The sequence below is a fragment of the Lithobates pipiens genome, unplaced genomic scaffold, assembly GCF_037356315.1.
Source record: "Lithobates pipiens isolate NorthernLeopardFrog02 unplaced genomic scaffold, aLitPip1_a1.2 Scaffold_18, whole genome shotgun sequence".
In the NCBI taxonomy this organism is placed as follows: domain Eukaryota; kingdom Metazoa; phylum Chordata; class Amphibia; order Anura; family Ranidae; genus Lithobates; species Lithobates pipiens.
The window spans coordinates 247,094,293-247,115,880 of record NW_027507758.1 but is presented as its reverse complement, the minus strand read 5'-3'; the positions used below and the strand labels follow the sequence as shown (position 1 = coordinate 247,115,880).

General features: G+C 42.4%; 1 protein-coding gene across 1 annotated transcript in view; it reads right to left on the bottom strand.

Annotated features, from left to right (window-relative positions):
* The window catches only part of TXLNB (taxilin beta), a 139,838-nt gene that overhangs the window by 63,053 nt on the left and 55,197 nt on the right, over positions 1-21,588 (bottom strand). The window contains exons 5-6 of the mRNA XM_077486743.1: positions 20,734-20,928; positions 16,505-16,624 (exon numbers count right to left, since the gene is read on the bottom strand). Coding sequence (XP_077342869.1) covers positions 16,505-16,624; positions 20,734-20,928 — 315 coding nt within the window. The remainder of the gene's footprint in view (positions 1-16,504; positions 16,625-20,733; positions 20,929-21,588) is intronic.

Genomic DNA, 21,588 nt, shown 5'->3' with positions numbered 1-21,588 from the left:
GTAACTTGTATGTTTGCATTAGGAGGGATGTGCTGATGCTGTGCCCGCTGCACTAGTCCAGGATACCTCAGTTACCTCACTCTCAGTAACAGAATGGGGTTCCACCAATCACCTAGCACAGACCTCATGCATGCTCTCATTTAAAGTGGTTCTAAAGCCTTAAGGTTTTTCACCTTAATGCATTCTATTCATTAAGGTGAAAAACCTTTTTGTACTGCAGCTTCCCCCCGCCCTCCCTTTTTTCTTACCAGAGATGTGCAAGAGTGCTGCGGCTCCCGCCACTGTTCGCTCCTCATTGAGCAGATTAATAGCAGCAGGAGCCTCCCGCTGCTGTCAATCAAATGCTATGACAAGAGAGTGGGGCACGGGGCCAAATCAAAAGAGCTAATTTTAAAGGCTTATATGCATGTTATTGCCAAAAAAAAAAATGTTTGGGGACCCAGGTCTTGCCCCAGGGGACATGCATCAATGCAAAAAAGTTTTAAAAACTGTTGTTTTTTTCAGGAGCAGTGATTTTAATAATGCTTAAAGTGAAACAATAAAAACTAAATATTCCTTTATATATCGTGCATGGGGAGTGTCCTGTAAAGTTGTGCATCTTTCCCATGTTTATAACAGTACCACAGCAAAATTACATTTCTAAAGGAAAATTTAAAACTGCTTGTGGCTGTAATGTATTGTCGGATCCCAGCTATATAGATAAAAATCATTGAAAAAAACAGCATGGGTCCCCCCCCCCCCCAGTCCATTACCAGGCCATTCGGGTCTGGTATGAATTTTAAGGGGAACCCTACACCAAAATTGTGAAAAAAAATTGCGTGGTGGACCCCCCACAATCCATATTAAGAGAAACCCTATGCCCTTAATATGGGGAACTTACATTCAACTCAAACAGCGGGCTCATCCCTAGCTGTAGCAATGATCAGTGTATTCTGACAGAGGAGGAGTCCCTACTTTTAGAAAACAATGGTGCAGCTGGGAGAAATCCCCCATCCACCTCGATTGTGTGGATGGGGGACTTGTTCCATTTTTTTCCTTCAGTCCGATGAAAAAAAAATGAAAATCATCCAAAGGGGGCATAGACGACACCAAAACATCTAGCGAACCCTTCCCCTTTCTAGTCAAAGCAAACCCAAAAAAAAAGCTTAGCTGAAATTGGGCTTTTCTGATCCAGTTTCACAACAAAAAAAAGTGTCATGATGCTAATTGTTTTAAGTGCCTGAAATAGCATGAACTGATTATAATTGAAATGCTCATCATTATTGGTTGTATCAAGCATAATTAAAGAATACATTGGGTGTTGATGCATCAAAAGACACATGCAAAGAAATAGGTTACTGCTGCTTATCACATTTTATGAAAATATATATCTACTATTATCACAGAAAAGTATAATAATATATTAATGCAAACCTAATTGAAGACATGCCATTATTACAAATTACAGCATTGTCATTAGAATAATGCAGGACAATGCACACTTTTCAACTAAAAACATTTTATTTGTAGCTATGGGAAGGGAAAAAATCACATTGGTGTAGGTGGCTACATACTGCGTGCATTATTAAAGCTATCTAAACCCCAAAACAAAAATGTTGTATATTGAAGTTTATGAGATGAGGTGTCTGCATTGCTTTTATTTTTCTTTAAGGCTTTTTATCTTTATTTTTACTTGGTGATCTTACGAATAACATTATTCTTGTCTTAGGATGAGCTTACTAAATCACTGTACTGTATCCTTGGAAAAGCAGTATTATTGTCATCCTAGACTGCTCTACTGATTTGGGCAATAAACACCCCCCATTCTTCTCATCTCCATTACACACAGAGGAGTTGTTTTGTAGTTCACAAAGGATAGCTGGAAAAGCTAATAATAGTGTTTGAGATTTGAGTTTAGTGTACAGGAAGTTACAAGGACATTGTATACTCGCGGAAATGTTCTTTGCCTGAATAAGAAAAATGATTCAATAGAGCACATCTAAGGAGTGGCAAGCTGCAATATCCTTAGATATGAGTTCAGATTATGAACTCCACATTTGAATTTTTTTTTTTTAAGTAGTGAGAAATGCTAATGGATTATGCAATATATTCAAATAGGAGTATGTGCTGTATGAATAAGATATGACAGAGGCTTATGATACAATGTCCTGGGTTGAAATGCAAGATAGAACTGTTCTTAGACCTTGCAGTAACAAATCTCACTGGTGGCTATGAACAGCTCATAGATCCCAATTCATAAATCACTGACTGTACAGTACATCCCATATGTGGATATTATGACAATATTGCTGAGTCAAAGTACTAAGCAAAACAGCATGGAGGCCCCAAGTGGATCAGAGATATTGTTTCTCATTGCAGTTAATATTTTTTTTTACATAGACTTAGTTCAAAATGTATTAAAAATAATAGGTATTTTTCAGTCTGTGGTATATAATAAGTATATGATAAATAGATCCCCAAACTAATGCAAACAGTTTGAAGAACAACTTAGTTCAAATTAAGTCTGCATCACTGAATAATGATCATTTACAGATGTCCTGTCTGTTTCAAAGGATTTGTTTAAAACTATAATCCCTATATTTAATTCGCATACACAGCACATAAGCATAAAATTATACTGTATATTATCTTAGATGTAAATATGGATGTACATTAGAACATATGGGCCTGGGAGGTTTTGGCTTCTTGTGGTCTATCATAAAAAACACATGGATAGTGGAATTACTATTTCACATCCCGTAAGGTGTTTCATATGGCACAAAACTTCATCAGAATAACAATCAAGTTAAAGGACACCATTCCCATAAAAAATATCTAGCAGGGATATAAATTCAACAGTGCAGTATCAAGATAATTTTTCAAATTTCAAATAAACTATAAAAAATACTTATCAAATACCCATTGTCATAAATTCACAAAAGGAGCCTTTCGCGCTCAGAAATCAAACTTTAAAGCTGGCCACACATGGCTCAGTTCTTTTCCTAAACAGAGGTAGATAGGGGAATCCTCCCAGCTGCAATATTGTATTCTGACAGCAGGGGGACACATCCGCTATCAGAATGCATAGATCATCATTGCATCCATTGGCTGCAGCCGCTGATCAAGCAATGACTGTTGAATAAAGATTGGTGAAGCACTGAAAAAATATAATACTCAGTCACCCTAACCCAATGGTGACAAAACAAACCCCACTTAATTAAAGTGTAATGCATTACAACTCACATGCATTCACCATATGACAACGTGTTATCTGAATCCAAAACAAATATCATCAAAGCAAATATGTTAGCATAATACTAACATTAATCCAAAAATCAAATGATATACTCGAAACCCTCTGGGTCTGCCTTCCTACTAGAGTGGGATCTTCCCTAAGAATTGGTGTAGTATATAGACCCCCAGGACAGACTGAAGATTATAACTTGTTTACTGATGAAATAACTCAAATGGCAATAAAGGGAGAGGTTTTGATTATGGGTGACTTCAACATACCTGAAATTTATTGGAATTCTCAAACTGCTATTACAAGCAGGAGCAGGGATATAATAGAGGCAATGCATGGGGTTTCTCTATAACAGTTAGTTAAAAGCCCAACCCAAAGTGATAATCTAGAACTAGCACTGACAAATGGTAATCGATTGTCTGATGTTGAGGTGGGGGGACATTTGGGTTCTAGTGATCACCAATGTGTTTGGTTTGATATTAAAACACAAACTGAAAAATCATATACAAAAACAAAAGTTTTAGATTTCAAAAGAACACATTTTGCTGAAGTTGGGGAATTTCTAAAAAAATTAATTGAAAGGTTGCAGTAAAATGACAGTAAGTAATCAGTGTGCACTGTTAAAGTCCACCATCCTAGAGGCAACTAGATTATATGTCAGGCACGTTAGTAAGAAAAAAGGAAGCAAAAAACAATACGGTTTACTAAAGAGGTAAGTAGCATATTAAAGGAAAAAATCTGCATATAGGCGATTCAAGGAAACAGGAGGTGTAGCTGACAGAGAAGAGTAAAAAAATTGCCAAAAGGAGGCCAAACCCATTATTAGTACTGTCAAAGAACAGAAGGGGGGGGGGGGGGGGATTGGGAGATTGCTAAATCTATTATGAAAGGAAGTAAAACCTTTTTTAAGTACATGTGGAGGAACTTGACAGGCCTGCTCAGAGTCCTGACCTCAAGCCAACACCTTTGGAATGAATTCGAGCGGAGACTGGTAGCTAGGCCTTCTCGTCCACATCAGTGCCGGACCTCACAAATGCATTTCTGGAAGAATGGTCAAACATTCCCATAGACACACTCCTAAACCTTGTGGACAGCCTTTCCAGAAAACTTGAAGCTGTTATAGCTGCAAAGGAATCGGCCAACTCAATACTGAACCCTACAGACTAAGCCCCTGTACACATGGTCGGAGATTCTGCAAACCAAATCCGTCGGATTGTGTCCGAAACTGTTGCATACACACGGTCGGACTAAGTTGTTGAAAAATCCGATCTTGCAGAACGTGATGACGTAATTTCATTACGATGGGACTACGTTCAGGCTAGTAGCCAATAGCTTTGATGTAGGAATTTGATCTGAGCATGCGTGGCACTTGGTCCGATCAAAATTCGCTACACATGATCGGAGTATGTCCGATCGGCCCAGTTGGTCGGGAAATATTTCCAACATGTTGGAAAATTGCGTCCGACGGATATTCGGACGGAATCAGTCCGATGCATACCACACACAGTCGGATTATCCGACGACACGGTCCGATAGGACACATTCCGATGGATTCTCCGACCGTGTGTACAAGGGCTAAGACTGGGATGCCACTAAAGTTCATGAGCGTGTAAAGGCAGGCGTCCCAATATATTTGGTAATACAGTGTATATGTGAGTGATATAACTAAAGGTTTGTTGGGCAAAGTATTTATTTTTGCTGATGATACAAAGGTGTGCAATAAGGTTGATATCACTTGAGGTGCCTGTAACAATTATGGCATTGCTGGAAGATTGGTCAAAGCAGTGGTGACTGCAGTTCAATGTTTCTAAATATAAAATAATGCACCTAGGGAAAAATAATCCCTTGAGAGAGAATAACATTGGGGGTACAATGTTGGCCAGCACTATAGAAGAAAAAAGATTTGAGGGTACTTATTTAAGATGATTGCAAAATGAGCAAACATTGTGACCAGGCAGTGGGGAAAGTGAATAGAATTCTAGGATGCAACACTAGAGGGGTCACCAGCAGGAGGAAGGGGATTCTGATATCCCTATATGGATTTTTAGTGAGACCTCGTTTAGAATACAGGGGGATTTACTAAAACTGGAGGATTCAGAGCCTGGTGCAGCTGTACGTATTAGCCAATCAGCTTCTAACCTCAGCTTGATTAATTAAGCTTTGGCAGTAAAAAACGGAAGCTGATTGGTTTCTATGCAGAGCTGTAAATCTCCCTCACTGTGTCCAATTCTGGAGACCCTACTTACAAAAATGTATTGCTAAGATAGAACGAGTCCAGAGAAGAGTAACAAAAATGGTGTAAGGTCTGAGGGATAAAACATATCAAGAGTGACTTCAGGAACTTAACATGTACAGTTTGGAGGAAAGAAGAGAAAGGGGGGACATGAATGAAACCTTTAAATACATCAAGGGAGAGAATAAGGTTCAAGAGGGCAGTATGTTCAATATGAAACCTAGATCATGGAGGAAAGTTCATAACCAACCTTAGAAAATATTTTTTTTACTGAAAGGGTAGTTGATGCCTGGAATAGACTTCTAGCAGAGGTAGGGAGTCAGTCAACAGTAAGTGTTTTCAGACATGCATGGGACAAACATAGATCTATACAAAAAGTTCATGAAAAAAAAATGAACAAAAAAACAATACACGTATAAAAAAAAGCGGACTCGATGGACCCTGTAGTCCTTTTTCTGCCATCACTTTTCTATGTTTCTAAACAATATTACACCCTGACAAATAATAGAATAAGTGTCTTTAACGTGTCCAAATAATCAAAGTCTTCAATGTAAAACTGTGCAGTTCACCTCCATGTAAAATTTTGCAGATATTGAGAAGATACTTGCTGTGACACATGAGTTATGCATTAAGTTGTGATATATTATGCATTGATTAAATTTTTTTATGTCAGAGGTAGAGCTGTACAATTAATCGTAAAAAAAATTGTGATCTCGATTCAACCCTCAATTTGTCGAGGCGGCACAGTGGTGTAGTGGTTAGCACTCTCATGTAGCAGTAAAAAGGGTCGCTGATTCAAATCCCAACCACGACACTACCTGCCTGGAGTTTGCATGTTCTCCCTGCACCTGCATGGGCCTTCCCTGGCTACTCCAGTTTCCTCCCACACTCCAAAGACATCCAGGTAGGTTAATTGGCTTCTGTCCAAAATTGGCCCTAACATTTGAATGGGGACCTTGGATTGTGGGCTCCTTGAAGGTAGGGACTGATGTGAGTGTGCAATGTACAGGCATAGGGACAATTGTAGACCCTCAGGTTGAACTGGATGGACTAGTGTCTTTATTCAACCTTACTAACTATGTAACTATGTAACCCCCTTGACGATCTCTATTGCAGAGTTTGCCGATTCTTTCATATAACAAGTGGAGAGACTTATCTGCTCACTCAGCTGTCAAAAGAAAACATCAGCAGTCTGACAAGTTTTTACCATGAAACATTGTAACTAACTCTTCCTTCTTAGATCAAATGGATAATCTTGTGTGTAAAGAAAAAATCCAGGCAGTCTGCCAAGTTTTTAACAATGTTTAAATACAGGAAGTTTAACCACTTAAAGTCGAAATCTTTTTCTGACACTTGTTTAAGTTAAAATCAATATTTTTTGCTAGAGAATTACTCGGAACCCCCAAATATTATATATATTTTAGCAGAGACCCTAGGGAATAAAATGTCAATTGTTGCAATATTTTATGTCACACTGTATTTGCAGAGTGGTCTTTCAAACGCACTTTTTTGGGGAAAAAATACACTACAATAAAAAAAAAAATAACCTTAGCCCAATTTATTATTGTTTTGTGAAAGATTATGTTACGCCGTGAGAATCGTGAGAGAATCATGATCTATCTTCTAAGCAAAAAAATCATGATTCTCATTTTAGCCAGAATCGTGCAGCTCTAGTCAGATGTAGGGAGTATTAAATTAGCTCAGTGCTGCGCTATTCTTTATTCAATAATGAAAAATTATGTTAATAGGTAATGATCTTCAAATATCAATACATCTGGTTAAAGGCACATAACTAATAAAAGTTCATAATGCTTCAAAAAGGCATTTCGTTTTAGCTCATTATTGAACCTGACAGGAGAGAGAGTATAACACACATAAATCCAATTGCATTCTTTCTGCAGAAGGATTTTATCAAAATTCCCCCCGCGGGAGCTGATGTTCAACTGAAAAATACATTTCAATCCCTTCATAAAGCGATTATGACATTCTCACTGTTAACGGATTTTTAAGATCCAGCAATATCTCAAACATGTTCCACCTTTTTCCTCAGTGTAAAATGTTTTTACAGAAACATTTTATTTGTATCATTTGTTTCTTTGATATATCATCCCAATGAGAACTAATCTAATAAAAGGTGTTAAAAAAAAAAAAGTTGTAAAAGTTATTTGATTTATCAACATATTTAAAGTCATATGACACTGTCCACATCTAAACAACATCCTTGCTGCAGTTTATCTGGTGTCACGACCTGGGTCTGCAGCTCCAACCTCTGCTGTGTCTGGCGATATTTCTCTTCTTGCTGAGCCACTTTGGGATGCTGGACAACTCTCTGGACAATTCCTTGAATGATTCTGCATTGAACCTTTTTTCTCTTAAACTTTAAACCAGGGATATGCAATTATCGGACCTCCAACTGTTGTAAAACATGCCTCTGCCTCTGGGTGTTATGCTTGTGGCTGTCAGAGTCTTGCTATGCCTCATGGGACTTGTAGTTCTGCAACAGCTGGAGGTCCACTAATTGCATATCCCGGCTTTAAACCCTTTGCTCCTCCCATTAACTCCCTATTTTAGCCATGCCTTTTCACTTTGTTTGCCATATTATTGTGCTCTCTACAGCCAATATCTCGATCTTGTCACTCCTGCTGCCGTCAGTATCTTCACTACCACCCTTTACTGACCTTTGGCTTGTTCTTCAACTATACTTCTGCTTGACCCCAACCTGTGACCACTTGTTACCAACCTTTGGCTTGTTTACAGACTATGTTTCTGCTTGTTTCCTACCTGATATATCTGCTACTGGACCCTGGCATGCTGGCATTCTGGTGGTGCGACCCTGAAAACAATGACCTAGTGCTAACATGCAGCAAAACCCATTTTCACCATCAGAAGCTCTAGTGATCACCAGTTAGTGTTTAGACACTGCACCTCCGGTGAGCCTGCGGAAAAATGCACCACGCGCGCTTGGGTGCTTTTCTTTCTTAATGGCACCCCAAACGTGGTGCGATTTTGCAGCAATTGTTATGTGACAGACTTGCGTGTAAATCGCAGCAAAACACATCTTTAAAAATCGCAAAAGACAAAAAAGAACAGGAAACACATGAAAATCACACTTGGATAAAAATTGCAAGCTGGTTCCCACTACATGCAATTTAAATGGGTCTTAAGGTAGATTTACTGTACCAATTGAGTAGAAAATATTCACTTTTTTTTAAATAGCTCTTTGATAAAGAGATTAATCACTTGCACTTCACACCACAAGCACATCATCCTTAAAGCTCAGCCACAATGTTATGCATTCCCAAAACATCTACATCTCCAGTAGTCTATGTGATGAGAAGAATATAATGGAAAACACACTGCTCCAACATTAACCCTTCCACATTTTCATTGCTAACCAGTGCTAACAATTGAAAAAACGTTATAAAATTCCAGGAGGTTAAAGCAGGGGTCCACTCAAAAAAAATAAAATAAAAGCCAGCAGCTACAAATACTGCAGCTGCTGACTTTTAATAAATGGACAATTACCTGTCCAGGGTGCCCACGAAGTTGGCACCTGAAGCTGATCAATCGCTCAGCTCTCGGCTGCTGCCGCCACCATCCTAGGTGAGGGAATCAGGAAGTAAAGCATTGCAGCTTCACTTCCCGGTTCCCTACTGTGCATGCGCGAGTCGCGCTGCCGCATCTTAACTGGTCCCCGCTGTGTTCTGGGACCTCTGTGTTTCCCAGAACACATCGCGGGGGGGGGGACACGTGAAGGGGCGTGAGTCTATGCACGGAAGTGGGTGCAGATACCTGTATTATACATGTATCTGCACCCCCCTCCCCCCTGAAAGGTGCCAAATGTGACACGGAGGGGGAGGGTTCTGAAAAAAGCAGAGGTTCCATTTTTGTCTGAACCTCCGCTTTAATCAAAAATTGATAATATTCACCACACTCTGGGTTGCAATTGTTTAAACACCTTGAACAAGAGTTCATACCAACCCAATGAAGTACTGATGGTAAGCAACTGCCAGAACATGTCCCACAAGAATGAAATTATAATGCAAATGCAATTTAAAGTGTATTTAAACCCAAGAGCAAAAAAATATTGTATATTACCATATTTCAGGAATGTTCCTTTTTTTTATCTGTCAGTACCACTCAGAGGCATAACTAGAATCTTCAGGGCCCCAGTGCAAGAAACCATGAAGGGCTCCCACCAGGGGAGTTCCTGGGTCTACAAAAGATCTCGGGCTAGAACCCATAGCAGCGAAGTAAAGAAAGGGTCCCCAGACAGCCTCCCTTTACATCAGGGTCCCCAGACAGCCTCCCTTTACATCAGGGTCCCCAGAGAGCCTCCCTACTTACATCAGGATCACCAGAAAGCCTCTCTACTTACATCAGGGTCACCAGAGATCCTCCCCTTACATCAGGGTCCCCAGAGAGCCTCCCCTTACCCCACGGGCAACAGAGCTGCCGATTGTCGTCTCCCATTTCCCCCTCACTGCGTTCTAAGTGGACAGCCAGAGGTCAGGGGGAGATGACGGGTCTTGGGCCCCCCTGCATCGGCAGAACGGTAGGGCCCAGTCGCAAGTGTGACTGCAGAGACCCCTATGGTTCCTCCACTGGTACCACTCATCATGTCCAAGGTTCAAAACCCTCAATCACTGTATGATATCTTTGAGAAGCAGTATTTTTGCCTTGGGACAGGACTAAGGAACACCCTACCCTATTTTCTATTCTATAACATAAAGAAAAGTGTTTTTTTCTAGTCCATATAGATAGGTGGGAACAACATAAATGATAAGCATGTAGGCAAGTGCAGTCTGTACTCCCCACTGTAGATCGTGGAGAACTGAAGTGACAATACAGTAGGGGAAGGAAGTTGTGGGGAACTTAGTTCCTCTATGATTTCCTGCGGTCAACTGGAGAACAGCTGGGCAATTGGATGCTGGGGCTCCGTGTAACCTCCGTGGCCATCTTGGGTGAGGGAAGAGCTTATTTAAGCCCCTGTCCCCCTGACTTGGCGCACATTACGCGAGTGGTTAGTATAGAGACAGGTTCCCCATCTGACAGGTACAGTGGATAGTGGCAGGGAGAGGTTCTAGAGGAGTAGAGAAAATGCAGGGACTACTCTATCTTTACTAAGGAAGCCTCCCATTTGGGTTGGACAAGCCAGGCCACATGTCCACTCCTTGTGCAAAAGCTGTTGGCATCCCTTCAAGTACATAATTTTCCCTGTAAGTGGCTCCGGATGGGTGTGCTCTCCCTCTGGCCCTGGCTGTACTCAGTTGTGATGTTCCTGCCACTAGCTCACCAGGCTGCACTCGGTTCACAAGCGCGGAGCACAGACAAAGAACGAGATTGAAATTATGCAAGTCTGACTTTGGGGGTGATTTCAGAGACATCTGTGCAGGACATCTGTGCGGGTTCCTGCACAGATCTCTATTGAAATTGCACCCAAATTTGCCAAAAGTAGTACAGAAACAATTTTTAGGAAATTGGTGCTGCTTCCCACCGATTTGGACATTGCCATTGCCGGCAATAGATGCCGATTTGGCATGCGATTTGACATGTCAAGCCACATGCCAAATTGCATCAATGTGAAACTAGGCTTACATACACTGTAAGCCTAACGTGTGCAAAAGTGTGAATGTTCCTCGTAGAAGACACAGCCTAATGAGCTATAGACATGGGCGCCGTCAATAAATTTGTGTCATTCTGTTCCGTTCCGGTTCGTATTAGAATTAATTCGTACGAAATACGAATTGTCGTTAGGTTTGTTAACTTGTACGAACGTTCTTTACGATTAATTTCAAGGAAAAAATATATACCTCAATATGACAATATGTCCAAATTTCGTTACTATGGAAACATGTGACTTGGTTGACCAATCAGTGGTTTTCTTCTGCTGCTGAGGCCTACAGGGCAGGCCCGATCATGTGACTTCCCTTTGTGGGTTAGTTAGTGTAGTGGAGCAGATCACACGATTATTTGTCTGTGCATCTGAGCGAATATCTTTGCAATCCTTAGTGTTCATTTTAGTTTATATCTGTTGTAGTTTGGAAGTGTATCATCTCTTAGTGTTTAGTTTCTGGTTTTATTCTTTTTATGGTTGGTTTTGAGAGATTGTTTTTTTTTTGTTTCATTTAGTTAATATTTTGTTATTTTCTGTTGGTATAATATTTTTTTGTACATTTGGTGATTTTGGTGTTAGTTTTCTGCAATCAAAATCATATTTTTTTTTTTGTCAAAATTTTTTTAACTTTTAAAGGAAAAATGAGCAGCAAACAAGGCCAAAAAGCAGTTAGAGTGCTGCTGGGAGAGGGAGAGCTATGAGCTGTGTACATGAGCAGCAGGTGGGACATTCTGTCTCTGCGCCCCCTGAGCTCAGCTCACCTCCCATAAAGCTGAGGCGAATGGGAGTGAAGACTGCTGGTGGTAAAGAGCCTGGCAAACAGCAGACATTTTCACGTCGCCAGATGTTCCAGGATTTACCTCCTAGAATCAGCAGCACAATTCATAGCAAAAGTGGCGCTACCACCTCTGCCACTGCTGCTGGTAGCATGCTACCCATTGGTACCTTTTATGGAAGAGGGCAGGCCAAAGGGGTTCCCAGTGCACATACATTTGTGCAGCCAAAGCTGGAGATCCTGGCCATGCAGCAGGAATTATGTCAGGAGGCCGAGGCTCATGATGATGTCACCACCACCATTGCTGCCAGTGCCATCACCATCAGCACTACAGGGAGCTTGGCAGTGGTCAGCAAGGAGACAGAGTTTACTGCTTCTAATAATCACTGTTCCCTTGGCAACGTGAAAGAGGTGGAAGCAGGCTTTCCTGACATTGTTGTAGACAAATTTAATTTCCAGCCCTCTACCCATGTTGGCACCACCGACAGCCCAGAAAGTATCTCCCCTCAATCCCCACTACTTTTTTCTCCTGAAAAGACCCCTGCCCAAGTGCTTTCTAAGCCTCCAGCATCAGAATGAGCCAATGCAACCATTAGACCTCAATCCATCACAGAACCCAAAATACCTGGGATGTTCAGGTCTCTTCCTCCTGCTCCTGCCGAACCTCAGAAAGAGAGTGTGACCACTACAGTGGAAGGGATTCCATCAGGCAGTGTCCGAGGTGGTGGCTGCCGTTCCAGCATTTGGCAGCATTTTAAAAGAATTGGTGTGGGTCAGAAGGCCAAATGCAATCACTGTGGCAGGGAGGTCAGCCGGTGGCCGAGACATAGGGCATCTCAGTAATAGTGTCATGAACCAGCACTTGCGTGTGCACCACCATGCAGTGCTGTTAGGGGAGAAAAGTATTATGGCCACTCCTCCAAACACCAAAAGGGGAACCAATAGTGGCACCGCCACAGCCACCATGAGTGCCAGCACCACCAGCCAGTATAAGGCAGGAAAGAATGCTGTTACCATCCCGCATCCAATCCATACCAGCCAGGCCACCCTGGAAGATTTTGGTGGCTTTCAGAGTAAGGGTATGTCTTGGGCGCAGGTGCATAAAATAACACGCCTGGTTGGCCAGCTCATTGAAGTTGGAGGAGCACCTTTCAACATGGTGGAAGGTGAGCCCTTCAAGCAATTAATGCAGGATGTTGCACCACAGTACCGTGTGCCATCACGTAAGACCTCCAGCCAAACTGTGGTGCCAGCCTTATACAGGTCTTGTGTTGGGGTGCTCAAGGAGGAGATTGGAAGGGCAGGTGGACAGGCAGTGCACCTGACCACTGACCTGTGGAGTGCGTGTAGTGCCCAGCATGCCTTCCTGTCCCTGACGGCACATTGGTGGCAGGCCAAGGTGTCCCATGATGTAGTTCAAACATCTGGATCCTCGTCAGCAGTTGACAAACATGGGCACCGTTCCTTCCTCCTGCATACTGAGGTGCTTGATAAAAAGCACACAGCGCAAAACATCCTGCAAGCCCTGCAGAAAATGTTTTTGCAGTGGTTTGGACAGGCAGACAGCAACTACCGGATTGGCTATGTTGTCACTGATGGAGGCAGCAACATGGTCAAGGCTGTAAGGGATGGCAGCTTTGTGGGTGTGCGCTGCTCAGCCCACCTTCTCCACCAGGTGGTAACTGACAGTTTTCGGTTGGTGGAAACCATTTCTGGCGGCGATGGAAGGCTGTCCAAAGTGGTGGACTCTTGTCCGAAGATGGCTGGCCACTTCCATCAAAGTGTGAGGGACAGTCACCTCCTCAGGGTGGAACAGAGGAAGGCAGGCCTTCCAGAACACTGCCTAAAACAGGATGTGGGGACTAGGTGGAATTCAACCCTAGCAATGCTGGAACGCATCCTTGAGCAGCAGAAGGCTCTCCATGCCATGGCCTGTGATCATAACATTGGCATAGAGAGACCTTTAGGCAGGGAGGACTGGGCCATAATTGGGCAGATTGCGGCAGTCCTCAAACCTTTCCTCTCTGTCACAGAACACCTAAGCCGCGAGGATGCCAGCATTGGTCATGTGCTCCCACACTTCAACCACCTGCAGAGCAAATTGGAGCGGTTCAAGACGGCTGAGGAACCTTTGCCTGGTGGTGGCCCTCAACCTGATGTGTTGACTCTGCTAAACACATTTCTGATGGAGTTGGGCAGGCGCACGCAGGAGTTGACCACCTCTTGCCCAGAACTGATGCTGGCTGCCATGTGTGACCCTCGCATCAAGGGCAAAATGGCTGTGCAGTGTAGTGCTCTGACAACATGGCGGGACAGACTAATCGACAGGGTGCGTCAGAGGGAAAGGCAGATAGTAAGGCTGGGAGAAGAGGAAGAGGAGGAAGAAGATATTGAAGACCCCCTCTCCCATGTATCATCTAGTGAAGTGAGCAGAGCTCCTGCCAGCGGAGCATCTTCTGTCTTGGCTGAGGCACTTGACACCCTAATGGGAACCTCCAGCATAGTGTACCCCAAGAAACCCATATCAGCAAAGGAGCTTGTCATGTCCTATTTGTCAGCCCTACCACTGCACCCCACCACAGATCCAATGTTTTTTTGGCAGGAGAAGAGCGAGCAGTGGCCTGCCCTCACAGATATTGCCAAGGAGCTACTGTCCTGCCCTCCGACAAGTGTCCAGAGTGAGCGGGTGTTTTCTGTGATGGGAAACATCCTGTCACCCCAAAGATCCCAGCTGTCCCCCCAGCTAATGGAGCAGTTAGTATTTTTGAAAATCAATTTGCCAAAGCTGGGGTAACCCTCCCTCACTCTGAACATTCCTTGAACTGACTGTCTGCAGCAGAGATGGCCATTTGGTCTTGGGTCAGTTGGTCCCTGTCCCTCCACACAATCCCTCCCCTCGCTTTTCATCTACCCCTATTTGCTTGTGGCATCATCTGGGAACGACGAGAAGAGAGGGGGTGCCACCAGGAAGGAGCGGAGAGAGAACTTATTACACATGCTTCCTGCGCTACTCTGCATGCTGGCTGGTAAACGCTGTGCCCTGATGTTCCCCAATGTGCCCCAATGTGCTCCAATATGCCCTGATGTGCCACAATGTGTCCCAATGTGCTCCAATATGCCCTGATGTGCCCCAATGGTCTCCAATATGCCCTGATGTGCCCCAATGTGCCCTGATGTTCCCCAATGTGTCCCAATGTGCTCCAATATGCCCTAATGTGCCCCAAAGTGCTCCAATATGCCCTGATGTGCCCCAATGTATCCTGATGTGCCCGATGTGCCCCAATGTGCTCCAATATGCCCTGATGTGCCCCAATGTATCCTGATGTGCTCCAATGTGCCCTGATGTGCCCCCACCATTCTTCTCATTTACACATATGACTGCTAGAACAGATAAAAATACATTTAGGGAAATTGATCAAAATTGGAGCGAACAGAATCTGGAGCAGTTGCCCATGGCAACCAATCAGCTTCTCTTCAGTTCATTCTGTTAAGATTTGAAAATGAAAGAGAGAAGCGGATTGTCTGCCATGCACTGCTGGTCCAGTTTTCGCCTGTTCCAGTTTCGATCGATCACCCCACACTGTTTGGGGTCACCGGGGATGTGCGGAGAGCACATGCTTGGTAACACCAAACAATTTCCAGTGACCCCGTACAGTGCGGGGGATCAAAACTGGAGCAGCTGTGCATGGCAGCCATGTGCTCATTATGAGGGGCTCCCACCATCCCTGTGCTGTGCTGACTTCCTCCTGGGGCTGTACCCCTGCTGTGCTCAGTATGTCAGCACAGCACAGGAATGGTGGAAACCCCTCATAATGAGCACAGCAGAGGTACAGCCCCAGGAGGAAGTCAGCATAGCACAGGGATGGTGGGAGCCCCTCATAATAAGCATAATGACTGAGACGTCGATGCGACGACAACTGATCCGAAATTCGTAAACAAAAGTTCGTATTGCGTACAAAATTCAGACGCATGGCAATTCGTATTTCGGATCCTCCCCAACATACGAATTTAGGGAAATTCATACGAATTTGAGATTCGTACGGAACAAAACGCACATGTCTAATGAGCTATTCACCACCATCCTTTCAAGTACTGAAACTAAGCAAACATATTAGATGGAACCCAAAAATGGGACTTTGGATTGTAAATTATGTTTTTTCAACTTAAATGAATGTGATTTATTGGTAAAGTCGCATTTTAGGATTTACAATGCTATTTAGGCTGAGTTAAAACTACACTACACTTAAAAAATATCAAATTTGCCACCTGAAAGCTTTATGCCCCTTGATTCTTTCAGTTATAAAGGATTAAACATTTTCCTTTGAATTGCTAGTATTTCTGCCAGCAGCAGGGCGACAAAGGTGAAATGAATGTAGGTGTGCATAAAATATATATAAGTTTACCGTCTAACTTCACTGATAGTTGAACTCTTCAATAATGATATACAGTGTAACTGCACGATAGAGTGATGCTTAACATTTGCATGTCATTTTGTATGCAACTTTACCCTCTCTACATATCCTCATTTTTATGCTGCATATTTCTGATAGAAATAATGTTTCATTAAAGAGACATGCATATGAAAGTATGCTAAAATGTGGAAAAGTAGGTTAACGCTGGCATGAATCAAACAAGTTATATAAAAGAAAAACTTACAAAATCCTTTTCCCGTTTATGCTTCTCCTCTGTTTCTTTTATGTATTCTTGGGCTTGTTCTAGCCTGGCATCCACCAACTTTTGCTGCAGCTCTCTCTGTTTAAACATCTTGTCCAGGTGCTGTAAGATAATATTGGGATAATACTGAGACAGGTACACTGTCATATTATGTTTTACTTAATGGTAAACGTTGGTTACAATTGAGATGATGGCTATCATTTCTAGAAGGAGAGATTAGCGATGTCAGTCTCTGCTTCCATACTTCTTTAAAACCAAACTATGGGCTGTTTAAGTTCATTTTGGAGAACACCCTCCATCTGTGTATATTTTTTGCATTTTCAATTTCATACTTACCTTTTCTGGGTGTCTTTAGGCATGTCACATTACGGTCAGGCTTCTTTATCTTGTGATCTCCTCCCATTGGTGGGTGGTCCTGAATGGTGCAGAACATGGTGCACTCTGGATAAATACAGAGAATGCAGTTCACTGCGGAGGGATGCCCCCTCAGGGGATTGGACCATGACCACCTGCACCTGCCTGATGTCATCAGACTTCTGGGTTGAATGACAACCAGAAGAGAAGAAACAATGGCTGCTTACCACAGCAGGACCCGATCCAAGTAAAGTTTATTTCACCGATGTTTGACAGACAGCACAAGGATACACAAAACTGTTGACGCGTTTCACGCAATCAAGTGCTTAATCATAACAAAGGGGCTGTCAAGAGTGCTGTTTCCTAAATACACAAATACTCTTGACAAACATTCTGAGAAGATGTTTACAAACAATAAAAAAAATAATCTAAATATCCCCATAAAATAAAGAAAACTCATAATGGAAAAAAGAGTTAGAAAAGGAGAAAAGAAACAACAGAGAAACATAATTAATACTGAATATACAATTAATAAAATAAAATTAAAACATTAATTATTATAACCACCAAGCACAGATCAAAGCAAATCTGTGCATGATGGGACTGGGAGCATAAGGCTGCTTTCACACTGGGGCGGGAGCGGCGTCGGCGGTAAAGCGCCGCTATTTTTAGCGGCGCTTTATCGTCGTTTTAGCGGCGGTCTGCGGGCGCTAGCAGGGTGGTTTTAACCCCCGCTAGCGGACGAAAAAGGGTTAAACCCGCCCGCAAAGCGCCGCTGCAGCGGCGCTTTGCCGGCGGTATTGCCGCGGTGTCCCATTGATTTCAATGGGTAGGAGCGGTATAGGAGCGGTGAATACACTGCTCCTTCACCGCTCCAAAGATGCGGCTAGCAGGACTTTTTTCACCGTCCTGCCAGCGCATCGCTCCAGTGTGAAAGCCCTCCGGCTTTCACACTGGAGGGAAAGGGGCCAGTTTTTTTTACAGGCGCTACACAGGCGCTATTTTTAGCGCTGTAACGCCTGAATACCGCCCCAGTGTGAAAGCAGCCTTAGTCTCACCCAACGACAGATTAAAAACAGGTCAAAAACACAGACCCAAAAAGGATCCAAAACACAATTCATGCAGGAGGGAGGTTGCCGCCACCGACTATTCATAAAAGTGTGTGATTTCTCATTCATGATTCATTCAATAACAGCACAGAGTAACACCGTTCTGAACTACGATATCCAGATAACAAGTGGATGATAAATCAGGCACTCCCAAATTCAGGTGCTCTAAGGCTCAGGATGTCCTTCAAACATCCAAAATGGCAAAATAGAGAAAATCCAAAGGAAGAACCAGCATTTCCGTATATAACATCTGTGATCTTTCTTGTATCATATCAAGTTAAAAAGGACAAGCAGATGCATTTCGGCAGCAAGCCTTGATTCATTCAGTGAGGCTTGTGCTCCGATTACATACAGATTTGGTTTGATCTGTGATTGATGATTATCATTTTTTTTTAAATGAATCCTATATTCAGTATTAATTGTGTTTCTCTCTTTTTTTGTCTCTGTTTTTCTCTTTTTTTCTGTTATGGATTTTCTTTATTTTTGATATTTTTTGGGATATTTTGATTATTTTCTGTATTGCTTTTAAACATCCTGTCAACACGTTTGTCAAGAGGGGGTTAAGAGTGCTGATTAATGCAGGTGGTAGGCTTCACATTGGTGTATTTAGGAAACAGAACTCTTGACTCTGCATATAAGAGGTTAATAGAAGACACGCATTTAAAAAGAGGACATTTTATTTTTTTGAGTTAGCTATTGTTTGGGAGATTTAGGCAGCCATACACGGTAAGAATCTCGGCTGATTCAGCAGGAACTGGCCGAGATTTGAACTGTGTATGGACTGGCTGAATGTACCAAGTTGATCGATTGGTTAACGTGGGTACAACCAGCATGCCCAGGTTCTACCTGCGATTATTGCTAGCGGCTACTATAGCCGCTAGCAATAATCACTGTCTTCTCCTGGTGGGGCGGCTTCCCCCACCCTTCCCCGCCCCTCCCACTAGGAGAAGATAATGACCTGGCAGGAGTTATTTCTGCATCAACACTGTCTGTGTTGATGGGGATATCAAGCAAATTTCTTTTCCACAACCTGTGGTTGGAGGAAAGAAATTCGGTCCATGTATGGCCGGCCTAAGTTTTATAAAAAGTTGATAACAAGTGTTCATTTCTAAAAATAACAATATTACTGTATTGCTTGTATTTAGCCAAACTAAACCCAAAGATAGATTGGTTCATGTAACACTGTCCATTGTGTGACATCATGGTTTAGTTTGTATTAGAGCAGGGATCCTCAGACTACGGCCCTCCAGCTGTTGCGAAACTACACATCCCATGAGGCATTGTAAAACTCTGACATTCACAGACATGACTAGGCATGATGGGAATTGTAGTTCCTGAACAACTGGAAGGCCATAGTTTGAAGACCCACGTATTAGAGAATACCTTATAACATTAATTTTCACTCTAAAGAAATATACACCGCTTAACCATAACTTTATGACCACTGACAGGTTAAGAGAATAACATTTTTTTCTTACAAGGGCATCTGAAAGTCAGTGGAATATATTAGGCAGCAAGTAAACATGTTGCCTTTGAAGATGATGCGTTGAAAGCAGAAAAAATGGGCATCGCAGTTTGTTGAGTTTGGGCCTGTGTAGCCGCAGACTGGTCATGGTGCACGTGCTGAAAAGTGCCTACAATGGACACGCGAACATCAGAACTGTACCAGGGAACAATGGAAGAAGGGGGCCTGGTCTGATGAATCACATTTCCTTTTATATCATGTGGAGGGCCGGGTGCTTGTGTGTCACTTACCTTGGTAAGAGATGGCACCAAGATGAAGTATAGGAAGAAGGCAAGCCAGTGGAGGCAGTGTTATGCTTTGGCCAATGTTCTGCTGACCAAGTGCATTCCTTCATGGAAATGGTATTGCCTTATGGCAGTGGCCTCTTTCAGCAGGATAATGTGTCCTACCACACTGCAAAAACAGTTCAAGAATGGTTTGAGGAACACAAAAACGAGTTTGAAGTGTTGACATGGCCTCCAAATTCTCTGGATCTCAATCCAATTGATGTGCTGGAAAAGTCAGATCCATGGAGGCCCCCTCCCAACTTACAGGACCTAAAGGATCTGCTATTGATGGCTTGGTGCCAGATACAACATCAGTATTATCCAGACATTGGGTCAGGAATCATGCAACCTCATAGGACAGTCAGTGGGGAATGAAAACTCCTCCTACAAGCTTTAACCAAGATACAACATCATGCCTTCAGAGGTCTAATGGCATTCCTGCTGGGATGGTTCAGGGCTGTTTTGGCTGTAAAAGGGGGACCTACTTAATGTTAAGTAGATGGTTATAAAGTTATGGTTGATCAGTAGATACTAACCATTGGTTTTTGGTACAGTTTAAAAAGCAACATTTACTGCAAAACAAAAAACTAAAAAAAAACAGATAAAGAAAAAAGGAAAAATATTGTCATATACAAAATCCTAAAAAAATTATACTTCTTTTGGGAAAAAAAATACAATAATAAAATATAAAAATATAAAAAGAAAATAAGAACAAGTCTGTAAGAAATCAAACCTTGAGAGTCTTTAAAGTAATTCAATACGTTTAATGTGGGAATCATTTACTTCTGTTACAAAGCAAGTATTGTTAGACACAATCTAAAAGTGCACCTGCTGTGGTCATAAATCCGACTCTATCAGTATAAAATTCTGTCGGCTGTAAAGCATTTTATTAGCTATCATTAACGGTTTGTTTGATTTTGAGAAAGATTGACATCTTGAATGGCTGTGGTAGCTTACCTCTTCCCTGCCTTCATATTGGCCGACAATGCTCTTGAGCTTCTCTGCTAGCTCAGCATTTTCCTTGCATAGTTTATTGTTGCGCTCACTCTGCTGCTCTATCTGGCTCTGGATATCTGTCAGTGTGTTCTGGAAATGATTAGTGATTTCTTTACGTTTTTCTTCATCCTCTCGCACACGCTGAATTGTCTCTTCCTGAAAGTCAAGACTAGAATTTACACTTCTTGAAGTAAAATGTATTTAATTAGATAGCATTTCATCCTTAAACATACATGATTAAAGTGTTACTAAACCCGCAATAGTAAAAATAGTCTGTATATGCAGTAAAGCTTGCTTGTTATACTCAATGTGAAACCTAAGATGATAATCCTCCTCATTGTGTAAAAAGACTGTGTGACCCCTGTCTTCTCTGATCTTCCCCTTCTTTTATTGCCCCCAATCCATCTGCTGATAGTACAGAGCCTTGGAGGCTCTCTGCACATCTGCACATGCTCAGTTTGGTGTGTATTGCTAGAGAGTTTTTTTGGGGGGGGGGGGGGTGGTTGCATGTGATCAGCACAGGGCCAATCAGTATTATCCAGACAGTGGGGCAGGGGTCATAGTCATGCAGCCTCATAGGACAGTCAGTAGGGAATGAAAACTCCTCCTACAAGCTTTAACCAGACACTGTTAGAAGTCACAAGACTGCTATACACTGCTGATGATTAATGGTATTTAGCAGTTTATATTTACTAAAATAAATGCATTTCCATATTCTGTGTACTGTGGGGGACCAGATATTGTGAATGCAGGGTCCTAAGTTTAGTATCACTTTAAAGTGATTGTAAAGTAAAAAAATAATAATAATAACAAACA